Source organism: Epinephelus moara, chromosome 16, assembly GCF_006386435.1.
Source record: "Epinephelus moara isolate mb chromosome 16, YSFRI_EMoa_1.0, whole genome shotgun sequence".
Lineage (NCBI taxonomy): Eukaryota > Metazoa > Chordata > Actinopteri > Perciformes > Serranidae > Epinephelus > Epinephelus moara.
The window spans coordinates 4,295,053-4,308,357 of NC_065521.1; the positions used below are offsets into that span (position 1 = coordinate 4,295,053).

Consider the following 13,305-nt stretch of genomic DNA (forward strand, 5'->3'; position numbering starts at 1 on the left):
GTGTGTGTGTGTGTGTGAGAGAGAGAGAGAGAGAGAGAGAGAGAGAGAGAGAGAGAGAGAGAGAGAGAGAGAGAGAGAGAGAGAGATTCTATTGGCAGGTATGATTCTATATGTGTGGAAGGTGATTGTTCCATGGATGACACAGGAAAGTGAGAGGGAAAATACTGACCCGATACATATTGCATTTTAAGATATTCCTGCAAACACTTCCTCAGTATATCTTATGTTGACTCTTTTCCTAAAACTAAGATCTGAATGTGTTTTCAAACCAATGAAGCTTACTCAAAGTCCCTTTTGTAAAACATGTCATAGATTCCTATTATTAGGACTGGATTTTTTTGTACATATTTAGGGATAATGAAGGTTAAAAAAAGCTTGAGATAAAGCATCCAGAGAGGTCAGATGTGACTGCATACACTGGCCTCTTTCAGAATGTTTCATTAAAGAATTAATACATAAAAAAAGAAAGTCAAACTACAGTTTTCATGATGATAAATAATCAAGAATTGTACATACAAACACTTGGCAGTTTCACTTTGACATCAAATCAGCACTCAAAGTATTTTCTTAAAGGAAAACACCAAATTATTCTGCTTGGGTCTTCTCCATGGTTCCTGTCAATAATACTGACACTGCGCTTCACAGCTTTATTGCTAAGATCTGTGTACGCAGATTCATATGATCAGGCAGGCTGGAAACAAACCAACAGGTTAATTTGAAGGTGAACAGTAAAATTATGACTCACTGTCTGTTGTAAATATCCATCACAGTCTACAGATGCAGTTCCTGCTTCAACTTGAACCTGAAGGCCCAGACGCACTAAACCGACCTCAGCTAACTAGCCAGGACTAGGGCCCCCTGCTGCATGGCCTCAAGTTGCTGTGTCTTAGCCAAGAAGTTGTACATGACCACACTGCAGAGACTACAGCTGATGGCCAACCACCATGTACGTTTTGTGTTTGCAAGAAAGAACACACTGGCAGACAGCAGGATTCTGTAGTCGTCATGTAATAAGGGAAACGTAAGACCGTCTTGATGCTACAGTAGTTAGCCAGTTAGCAAATCAACAACACACTCCAATATTGGAAGAACAGAGCATATTTACCATGCACCAGTGAACAATAACACAAGCCATTAGGAAACGTTTCTGCTAAAGAGCTCACTGGCCAAAGAAAAATAATCTGACCTTGTGGAACAAGTTTGTTTTGGTCTCACTTCCTCTTGACTTTAGGTCTTTGTTTACTTTCCTTACTTCCATTTCTCTTCACGTGGGCTGAGCTGGACTTTCACTGAGTGATTTCATTCACCAACAGGCTCTGCAGTCGCAGCAGCTGATTCAACCAGCTGAATCTGTTGGAAAAAAGTCAACTAGCGTCAACGTTGCGGGACACACTGCACAGACGGCCCAACATTAACCGACAGCCAACCGTCAGCTTGGTGTGTCAGGGCTTTAATGAATGTCCAGTTTGACCTTCATATACAGTGTTTGAAAGTGCTGGTTTGTTTCCAACCTGTCTGATCATCAGACTGCTTGTGTTTCTTACCATGAAGCTTTTGTAGTGATGTCACCATTCCCCCCAAGTCATAATAAAGTGGAATAAATCCTTTAGTCCTAGCCTTCAGTGTTAAAGAATCGCTCTGTAGCAGCCTGGTCCCATCAGGAAGACTGTGAAGCTTTTGTTCCACTTATCAAGCAGCACCAGAGGCCAGCAGTCAAATTACCAGTTAAGCTAGCTAAACTAGCGGCAACAGTGTAAACGTTTTTATTTACAAAAGTTCACAAAAGTTTAATCTAGTAATTCAGTTGAAATAAATATATTTTGGTGTGAAATATTTGATGGTGTGACTGGGTCGTGGCGTTAAATGAGCCAGATACCAAGTAGACAAGTGAATGTCCAGATCAGTCTTTGCTTTATTCTGCTGTGTTAGTGTAAACATGCACAGTAACAGAAATCACAGTAACAACATGTTGAAGTACCTATATATATCTTTGGGAAGAACTCCAAATACAGCAATGGTTTAGAGAGGGTGCCATTATGAATCCTCCAGTAAACGATTAGTTAAACCTCAAAGTAGAATATTCAGTCAAAGGTTAAAAGAAAAATCTCATCTCAGTGCAGTCTAAAGTCAAATATCATATAGAAAAAATACCAAAAGGTTTGAAGGATGTGAAAGGAACTTCTTCTGACCATTGAAATATGGAGGCAGGTCAGATGCTGCAGTTTCCCTTTGTTCTGTATTATAAAAAAAAGAAAAAGAAAAAAAAAGAAGGTTGAGCAATTACGCATGTCTCTGGCAATTTATGATTTTTGTTGTCAATTTTGTAAAGAAAATAAATTTCATTTGAAATGATGATTATTATGATTACCTCTATTCCCAGAATTCTTGGGTGTGATGGTATATCCATTTTGCATACAGAACATCCATAACAATATGCAATCTAATATCCTGCTTGGAAGCTTGATGATGACGAGATGATGATGAGATGATGATGATGATGATGATGATGATGATGATGATGATAATGACAACAATGATCATGATGGTATGGTACAGTAGGATGGGGCAACACCATTGTTCCTGTCTTTCCCCTTTTCCACCAAATTAGCTCTGGTTCTTGAAACAGTTCAGGTCAGGATTCTTGGAACCCTGGTGCTATCTAGCGAACCAGCCCACATTTCCACCACTTTTGATCAGCACCATAGTAATTAAGGACGTGTCATCAACAGAGGGCGACACAAGAGGGAGTGCTGTTGTACTATCAACATGGCTGCGATTCAGTTGTAGGCATGAGGCCACAGGCCGTGTGCTGAAGACAATCACAGCTGTGCTGATATTCAGTACAACATGACCTTGAGTGTGATATTGCTTTTATACAACAGTTCTACAAGCACCATTTATCAACAGTAAAAAGTGGCAACAGGTTACAATCTGCTTATTTAATGATTTATTTGGCTCCACCAACACAAGTAGTTCCACATCTAGACTGGGGCTGGACTATTGCCAAGCAACACATAAACATTCCTGCACACTAGCTTGCTGTCCTGTGCAGGTCTACACTTAACAATAAAACTTGACCATTTAGAGGAAGCAGAAGTCATAACAAGGTTCCCATAGGTGAACATGCCGAAGGATCTTTTACCACAGACCAGCTACTGTGTATCATGTAGGCTACACCTGTTTGTTTCCATTCATTTTGTAACCAGGGAAATAAGAGTCCGTTGACAGTCGCTTTGGTGGCATACATGTGATGCTGATCTGTATGTAGCATCATCCTCTGATGTCATCTGTGATTCCCTGGAGATTTACAGTGAGGTATTCAGGCCCACTCACTTCAGGTCAAGGAAAACCTGCTATATTTAGTTCCAGCTAAGAACCTTTTCAGGTTCTGAACCAATTTATTTATGGTTCAAATGCTTCAAACATTTCAAAATTTGGTGTGGGAACTGGAACAGAACTGGTTCCATGTCGGTGGAAATGAGTTAGCTGTACTTAATGGTTGGTTCTGCCAAACAACACAAACCTGACTTGCCTCTGGTGGTAACCAGCCAGGCAAATCTATTTAGTTTTATTTGTCCCAGATTTCTCCTTATGACACAAACAAAACAAAACAAAACAAAACAAAAAAACATTTCATTCCAGAAACAGTCCTGCGTTACTCTGGGTAATTCACAGAGCACACCATCACAAGTTTTCTTCTGGACTGTTTTTTTGGTAGAAGGTAATTTGATGCTTCAACTGACGTTTCAACTGCTGTCACACTTTTCATATCAACTGACTCTTCACTGTGACCTCAAGTAAACTGGCTTTCAACTGCTTTCATCGCTCACTCCTGTAATGACAGTTCAGCTGCTTTCAGTGATTACACATCAGCTGATATAAGCTGCTTTTAACTCCTATGCTTCAAATGATCCAGCCTTTCAGTGCCTACACTGGCAGTATAAAGAGGGAAAGAGAAACCATTAGACATCAAACTTCGTCAGGTTGCATATGGGTATCAGTATTATAATGAAGAAGACTTGGGAGGAAAAAAAGAACATCTTTAAGTTGATTTTTACCATCATGAAATACATGCAGACATCACAATCATTTGGTCAGGGAATAAGAGCCAGGCGTGACTTAAACTGTTCTTGAGAGCTTCCTGACTGCTTTCATTTGACCAGACACAAGCTACCTGGCTGATATGACCTATTCACCTCTCACTGACATCTACCACCTGTTTCTCTTCAATTGGAACTCGGGAAGTCCTGATCCTCCAAATCCCACAAATCCAAAGCAATCCCTGCCACATGAGGTGAGGCAGACACTGTTAAGAGTTAGATGGTTGGCTTTCACCAAGGACACACTGGACACCAGTCTGGCCTGCATTCCCTTCCAAATATCTTTGAGAGCAGCACTGACAGAAGCAATCAACAAGCTGATTCACAGAATCAGTAGTCATGATCCTCCTTTAATGCTAATCTACCTCGGTGTTGGTTTACTCCAAACAACAGGATTTATGCATACCAAAGTATGGAGTGGATGGCATCCCAGAAGGTTCTGGTAATCCATGGTTTCTGATTGGGAAAAGTTTTAAATGTAGTTTGGTTACAGGTGCTTCTGTGTACTTCAAGTTTATTTTATTTAGTATACTCAAGTGAAGTCCAAGTTTATTTCTCAGTCTACTTTATGTAGTAAGTATACTTATGTCAATGTACTAGTGGTATACTTGTAAGTGTACTACTAACATATTTCTTGGGACTAAATTGGCCCACTTTTTAGTTTCTAAAAGTATGCTTTAAAGTACACCACAAGTAAACTGACTGATGACCTTGCTATCCGGGATACTTAAACTTTCTGTATAAGGCAAGAATACTTAATTAAACTTCTCTCAATTATATCTCAATCAAAAGATTAAGTACAAGTATAAGCAAAATATACTTAGACTTTTTTTTTGATATATGTCAGTATATGCCAAGTATTCATAAATATACTCTTGGTAAGTATCTCTGATAAGCACATAAAGTAAACTAAAATTATACTTTCTTATGTTAAGTTTAAAAGAAGTATACCAGTAGCATACTTGAATAAGCTTGTATTTTGTAAGGCATAGGAGATGAACAAAGTAAAGCTTTCACTTACCCTACCTCAGATATGATTCCCACATTTTTTGCATTTAAGCCATGTTTTCTGGCTGCCTTTTGTTCTGAATAAATGACAATTGAATATGAAAGTAACCAGTGTTTATGTGAGTGACTTCTGATGGCTCTTCCAGCAAATAGTGAGTATTGAGATCCACTCTTTGCTGTAACCATGATAAGGTAAACAGGGGATATTGCACATCATACTAGCTGAAACTGCGCTACCTACCGTGACATTAGACAAAGTCTCAGAAGGCCTGGCTTTTGAAGTCAAATGTGAACACTTTTACTCTGCAAAAGACATAATAATTTCATTGTTGTTATTAGTATTATTATTATTTCTAGTAGCTAACTTGCTGCCTGTTGCTATATGGTCAGCTTTGCATTGCTTACATATGCAAGGCATACTTACCAGTACTTTATTACCAATGACAAAACAGAGGACTCTAGCAAGAACAAAGGATCTCCTCCTTTGTTCTTGCTAGAGTCCTCTAGGGTAAGGAGGAGTGCTTTAGGGTGAGGACTGGTGTGACTGGTGTGAGGACTGGTGTGACAGTGGGAATATTAAAATGCCATCCCGTTCCTGCTCGCCTGATATGGAGTTGCTGACAATCAGATGCAGACATAATTTTCTTCAAAGGGAATTTACATCATCAAAGAGGTCTGCATTCTCCCATGGGCAAGTACAGAGATATTTGCAAAGACCTGAACTGCTCACAGACCGGTAATCCTGATGCTGCGATCAGGCTAATCTTAAAACTCACTGCCATACACCATTCAAAAACAGCTACAGAGTAGAATCACTACCCATGTTGGAAAAGAGTGACCATGCAGCCATCTTGCTGAGGTCAAAATATGTAAACAAAGCAATATGCCTGCCAATACAAAACAGTACAATCTGCACTGCACAATGCAGTCTGACGCATGGTCCAGGACACCGCCACCAAATCAGGAGTTAGATAGTTGTTGTTGTAAGGCCATTCCAGTCATCCAATCTGTTTCTACTTCATTACAGTTGTCAGACTTTAAAGATGGTCAGGTAGGTACTGAGAATAGGAACCCTTAAGATGAAAATATTTAACAAGATTGAAATGATCCAAATCTAATCTTTTCTGAATCCAGAGTTGTCAAATTCCATCACTAGGCTATTGATTTCCACATCAGACACCAACAAAAACCGTCAGTTTAAAATGCCACCAAACAAAAACGTAATTGAAGTACCTGGAAAGTCCATACAGTGCTGGTGGGATGGGTGGTGGATGAGTCCAAGAACCCTGGACTTTCACCCAGGAGGCTGGTGTTCACTTCTCATTTGAATGTACAGCCAAACCATGATGTTTTTTGCTAAACCTAGCCATGTGCTTCTGTTGTCTGAACCTACCAATGTGCATTTGTATCCTAAACCTAACCACATGCTTTTGTTGCCTAAACCTAACCATGTGACCTGACCAGTCAAAGTTTTGTTTGGACTTGACTGTGAAGAAAGATTTATTTGTTTTTTTATTTTAGTTTATTTGTATAGGGACTATGTACAATATCAAACATAAATGTTGCCATTTAATGTATTGCACCAGATTTAGCTTAAAGCTAATTCACATCTGCGGTCCCTTGATTGATGTGAAGAGTTTGTTAGATTCATCTGCTGAAGAGGGAAAGATTCTTTCTGCTCGCCTTAAATCTCATTTTTAACACCTAGACGCATCAGCAGGACTATTTGGAGGCTAATCAAAGTCCAGTAAACCTATGCAAGTGATCTGAAAACTTGAAACTTCCACTACTTGTAAAATGAGAATGGAATGTTAAGTAAAGGAGGACACAAATTCTGTCCAGCAGTTCAACTTTTATACAGAACAATATTTGCAAATTCATAGATTCTGGATTTTTCCATGTAGGAGAATGTGCTTTAAGAATTTCTATCTAAGTGATTGTGATGGATAAAACAACCAACCAAATTACTATTCAAAGCAAAGTATTTTTATGTGTCTTAGAATGTCTGGATGAAATCTTCAATTGTACATGAATGCAACACTCGTGTATTTTAATGTAAACTCTGGGCAGAAAAAGGAAGTACAAAAATACATATTTTTGGGTAGGGGCAGAATGAATGAGTGAGGGCTATGTAAGGGACAATTATTGCAAAATGAATCCTGCAAGGGAGATGCAGGACCCTGACACAAAGTGAGGGGTCTTGAATCACCCTGCAGGGCTTCATGCGTCCATAGCAATGGTATAGCAGCAGTCTTCTATTCAGAAATCACATACTGCAGAATGCCTTAATTGACCAATTAGAATTAAGTATTAAATAAATGTATGTAATTAATACAGTAAATACAGTAGTGCAGCATGTAGGTGGTTGGCTGGTATGCAAACTCATATAGCCTGATTTTTAAAACTGTTGGAGTGATTTAGTTGCTTCAGATTCATTTACCACGCATTATTTTGTCTCTGTTTCATCTCTGCAGGGCCATCTAACTCTGAAGTCCCTTTCCCGCTGCACAAAAAACATGGTAACACCCACTAATCTGGCCTTTTAATGTAATGGGAAAGGTTAAAATCGGCATTCACAACCAGGTCAGATGACTCTGCATTAGTCTTGGGTATTTATCAGCTCCGGCTCTGATTGGCATTGATGGAAACACAACACCCCAGTGAACTTGCTAATTTTAGCCCCTTAGCCAGCAAGCTGCAAAATAGTCTGTCTCTGCCCAAGCAGTGCTCAAACATTGTTCCAAATTAGTCTGTGCGGAGTTGGAGAGACTAAATAACTTAGAGATATATACATATATATAAAAAAGTGACCACCATAAAGTTTTCACAGGCCTCTGTGCTATGGACCATGGAGGGGTACTACACGTCTATTTTGACATTTGCGTTAATAAGTCAAATTTGTTCATCTTTACGGGTCAGTTGCACGTTAAGACGACAGAAAATGAATGTGAATAGTGAATGGCTTCTGGAAGCCTCTTAAGCCACTGTGGCCATAACATACCACAGCCTACGTGTTTTCATCCAGTATAAATTATATAAAAAAAATCCTCTTAAACACAAAAATAGTGTTTTTGGGGAAAGACTGGCTGGGAAAACCAAGCTTTATATCCACTTCATAGCCCCCATGATACCTTGTGTGAATTAACTGCTGATTAACTAGTGTTTTCCTATTTCAACGGTAAGGAACAGTATGCTAATTCTCTTTTCTAGATCGATTTGAACATAAAACATGGGGAACTCAGCGCCTGTTACACCTCAGACAGTACAACGTGAACATACCTCTGTCATCTCTTGACAGCCATCTCAAAGCATTGTTGTCTTCCTTTTTAACCAAGCGCGTCAGCAGGAAGCTTGCCTTGCTCATTTAGCATAGTGTTAAATTTAACAGAACCCGAGCTAGCGTACGGTAAACATCCACTCCTCAAGGATGATTTATGATTTCTTACGACCCCTGAACACACAGAGATACATGAGGCAAACAATTTATATAATTCTGTATTAATTTTAGCTTAATGTAAAGTGACTAATGTGATGTTTACCAGTGTAACGCCACACTTGTCTGCCTTAATGACACAGTTTACAAATGTTTATCACCGCTGACTTGTTAAATCAGAGTTCAGCCAAATGAAACATGATGCTGAATTCAGTAAGAGACCTCAATAATATCAGTTATTAAAAGCAGTAAAACAAATAACTTGAGGCATTAATTTTATGATATGAAAGAATGAAGGTATATCAGTAAAACACTCAGAATAGAAGACTAAACACTATGCCCAATGTACTCTAATTTAATTCTGCCATCTAATGGACACTTATGCAAATACAATGTACACTGAATACTTTTTCATCAGTTGCCCCTCCAAAACTGTTGAAATGGTTGCACCCAATTTTAAACATCTTAAGAAGACAGAAATGTACTTGTTAGCAGGGAATTTTCTGTCATCTTCTTAACGCGCATTTGATGCATAGAGACTTGATTATTTTACCTGTTAAGACGAACAAATTTGACTTATTAATACGAACGTCAAAATAGATGTTTAGAGCCCTTAAGCTTTCCATACCATGGTGCTTTCTACTGTTTACTAACCAGTTTTCAGCCCGTCTTTAACGTTGATCATTACACACCCACACATTCAAAAACACACAGAAAGGCATACCCATCTTCTGCACAGCAGTGTTCACAGCTCTGGTGTAATGGCAATGGGAAAGGAGTCTGTACCCTGTTTTTAGTAGGTTTACCTGTGTTTACAAAAAACGTCGCACACGCGCTAATTCAGTGGAAAAGGTGGAGAATCTGATGGACCAACCCCCCCGACCATGTCTGAAAAATGTCACGAGATTTTCTGCCTTTCATTTCCTAATCATTTCTTCTATAAAGCAAGTATTGTGTTAGGAGTTGACATATGGAGCATACAGAGTGAACATGGAGCAGGTGGATTGATTATAGATGAATTGCTTAAATTTAATGCTTTTAAGAACCTTTTAAGATTCTTTTAAACCACATGTATGACTAATTATTAGACAAATCATCTTGAGACACATCATATTAGAGGGAGTAAGGTTCATCAACGTCTTGTCACCAGGGAAATTTAAGACATTTTAAGGCTTTTTAAGAACCTGCTGACACCCTGTACAAAGTAGTACACATGCCAACAACTGACCCGCCCTTAAAACGTGATGTGCCAATCACAGTGCGTATAGCCATTCCCATATACTCGGACATTCTCTGCCTCGCCGTTCATTGAAATACATTACAGAAAGTCAGTTTTGTTCGGTTTTCTGAGCTTTTTTGGAGATTTGGAGTTTAAAAATGGTCAATCAATCAATTTTATTTATAAAATCCAATATCACAAATCACAATTTGCCTCACAGGGCTTTGCAGCAGAGAGGCTGGGCGTCGGGGTGTATTTTTTACACTTTAAACCACATCTCAACCGAGAAAAGTGTCTCCTTTGGATAAAGTTGTGTGGTAATGTTAGACCACAACGTCAACTCAACGTGAATAAGATTAATAAGGATGTCTACATCTGTTTTAAGGTAAGTCAACATTGTGTTTGAGACAACATATTGTCACTTTGCTGGAAAGAAATATAAAGTTATCTTTAACATCTCTAGCTAATGTTAGCCTAACGTTCGCTCCTAGCTGCGTTGTTCATCATTGTCAGCTTGTTTGCTGGGAGTTCATTAGCCTATTTTGTTTGAGTTTTGTACTTTGGTGATTGTACATCATTATTAGCTGTTGTCCAAAGGGCTCCAGTTAAGCTAACGTTAACTTCTGGAGCTTAGCTTCATTAATTTATTTGTAATCGCAGAGATAACAAAGGTTGGCAAACGTTATGCTGAATGATTCAATGTAAATACTGTAGCACCAAACTAACGGAGAGACACTCTTGGTAAAGATGGTAAAAAGGCCTTTATCCTTTTCTCATATTCTGAACCAAAAACCTTAACTTCAGTGGCACTTAAACTTGTTGTCTTTGATGGCGACAGCAACAAGATACGGTTCACAAGCGTGACCTGTAAATTTTGGCTTGTAATTTAAGCTTTTCATTGACCTTCTCAACAATAAAATGATTAATATATCCCTCCAATGCGTAGTTTAGGCCCTTTTGGTTACTTCTCAATGACATCTGATCGTTATGTCCCCAAAAAACATCAATTGCCTCCTGCAAAATGCCGTGTACTGCGACATCTGCCACAGCGCCGGTCATTGAATGTTGATAGTTTGTCCAAGTGAATGGAGGGGGGCGTGGCTTAGCCATAGGTCAATTGTCCTGGAGGAAGTGAAACACACATTTCCTGTATTATGTGGCTGACAGCTATAGTTGGTCAAATGCACCACCTAGTGATAGAAGGTGTTGAATACTTTGAAAGTGAACCACTTCAAAATCAAGCCATTGTTTTTGTTCTCCACCTATAAGAAAGTCAGACCTTGAAATACTAACAACTAAAATGTTTATATACACACTGTAAAACAATCATCTATTTGACCACAGAATAGATACTGTACAGAGCCACAAGAGTGACAGAAGTAGGGACAGTTCATAGATAAAGGAATTATGACCCACCCCCCACCCCCCACCCCCTCATTTCACCATTAAACAGTCACTTCACCATAGTCACAAAAACATTTTCTTGCTTATCCCTGGTGGTGTTTGGCCACGGATATAGTTTTACCTGCTGAGGTTTAAGACACTGACTCTCTTATCAGTTTTCATGGGAACAATTAGGATTATATGTGGTGTTGACAGGTGCTTACAAAGTGCAGCACAGGAACAAAAGCCTTTTGTCTTTTTTTATGCACAAAGCCAGAATTATCACTGCAATGAAACAGATTGGGCAAATACCTGTGTCATGTACTTGTAGAATATTTATACATTTTAAGAGCCTGAAGAAATCAACCATAGAAAATATTTTACTTCAAAGCTAAGGGGCCAAGTATTCTTGTACTGCACTCTGCAGGGATTGGCTACTACGCATGATCATGGATCTGTTTTTTTTATAGAAAGATATTTCGAATTGTTGGAATAAGGATCTTACATAATCCACTGATGCAGCCCTAAATTCAGTGTAAACCAAGAAACTCTACATTCTGTTGAAGTAAATCACAAGATTGAAATTCTGGATTGTGCTTTTAAATCACATTGTGTCAAGTCACGTTAACATATGAAAAGTTGATGGTGAATTTCAGCTTTTAAAAAACAAAAGATAATAAAAATTCATATACAAATCTGTACAATTTTCCCCGTCTTTACACAGCTGATAGTGTTGTGTTCTCAGCAGTCCTTTGTCAGAACAGGTATTTTCGACAGGAGTCTGATCCACACCGACACTCCACTCGAATCCTCTTCTTTGGAGAGCTGGGGAGACCTGCTAGACTAAAACTGGAGTCCATTTTGGTGCTTTCTGTGTCCACTGGATCAACTGGAAACAAAAAGAAACCAGGTTGGAGACAGCTCAGTTGAAAAGCAAGCAAGTTAACTTTGCTTGAACACAAGTCCTTCACAACTGTATCGCCCTTATAGACGGCTGGTAACAGCACAGTCAATGTGATGGTGCCCTTTCATTCAAGGCTGTGGTGTACAGGGCAACTGCTAACCCTGTAACTATTACCATTATGTTCAATGAAAACAGTTATATTATGTTATTATAAAAACTAAAAAAAAAAGACTACAGAGTGATTGGATACAGTTGAGGCATGTGTCTGGCTTTTTCCGCCCCTTTATGGACCTGGATGTTCTGTCAGCATATGAACTGATAAGCTTGAAAGAAAATCAGTATCAATATCAGTGCCACTTCTTCCATTGCTTCCTGTCATCAGTGCTGTAAAGTAACTAAGTAAATGGAGTGCACTTGTATAGCCCTTTTCTAGTCCTCCGACCACTCAAAGCCCCTTAACACTACATGTCACATTCACCCATTCACACACTGGTGGCCGAGGCTACCATACAAGTGTGCCACCTGCTACTCAGATGGCTTCGCACACCGATGGTACACCCATCAGGCTCAGAGGTGGAGCGACATGCTCCACCTCTGAGCCACAGCCACCCATTCACATTCAATCAAGTACTGTACAAATATGAGCTACTTGTTCTTGAGTATTTCCATTTTCTGCTACTTTATACTTCTACCTTTGGCTGCTAGTTACCTTTTCAATGACAATTTGTTATCCCCTTTCTGTCCAGTGAAAACCATGTATCTCCAACTGTGGTGAATTTTAATGTTTGTTATAAACTGAAGGATGAAGTGTTCCTGTTTACACACTGTTATAAATTTTTACAACTCAATTTTTCCAGTCTTAACTGAAATTTAAGAAGCTCAAGTTCAGTGAATAATCTAAAAGTGTACATCAATATACTATTGTTAAACTACTGTTTAACAACAATTGTTCAAGTTTGACGTAGATGGCTTTTTTCTAGGGTTGGGAACGATTAACCGATACGACCGGATATCCGATTTGACAAGCGAGAGATACGGCTGCGTCGGTAGCAGCCTCCTCAATCGATACGAATCAGCCAAGAATCCTTAGATGAATCGATTGTAGAGTCATGGATTCGGGTATCGCGAGACTAGCAATCGGTTGACTGGCTTTAACAGTTTGCATCTCTAAAACAACGCAAGAGCCGGCGGCATGCTCCGGACCGTAGCAGGCATTACTGACAACGATAATGGATGTAAACATCAGCGCCAGCTTGAC

The 13,305-nt window shown here is 39.2% G+C and overlaps 1 protein-coding gene across 3 annotated transcripts in view; it reads right to left on the bottom strand.

Annotated features, from left to right (window-relative positions):
• Positions 1-5,626: 5,626 nt before the first annotated feature.
• The window catches only part of LOC126402564 (histone-lysine N-methyltransferase SUV39H1-like), a 34,132-nt gene continuing 26,453 nt past the window's right edge, over positions 5,627-13,305 (bottom strand). For all 3 annotated transcript variants that reach the window (XM_050064690.1, XM_050064688.1, XM_050064689.1), the window contains one exon: positions 5,627-12,032. In XM_050064690.1, the coding sequence (XP_049920647.1) occupies positions 11,982-12,032 (51 nt within the window). In that variant the 3' untranslated portion in view covers positions 5,627-11,981. The remainder of the gene's footprint in view (positions 12,033-13,305) is intronic.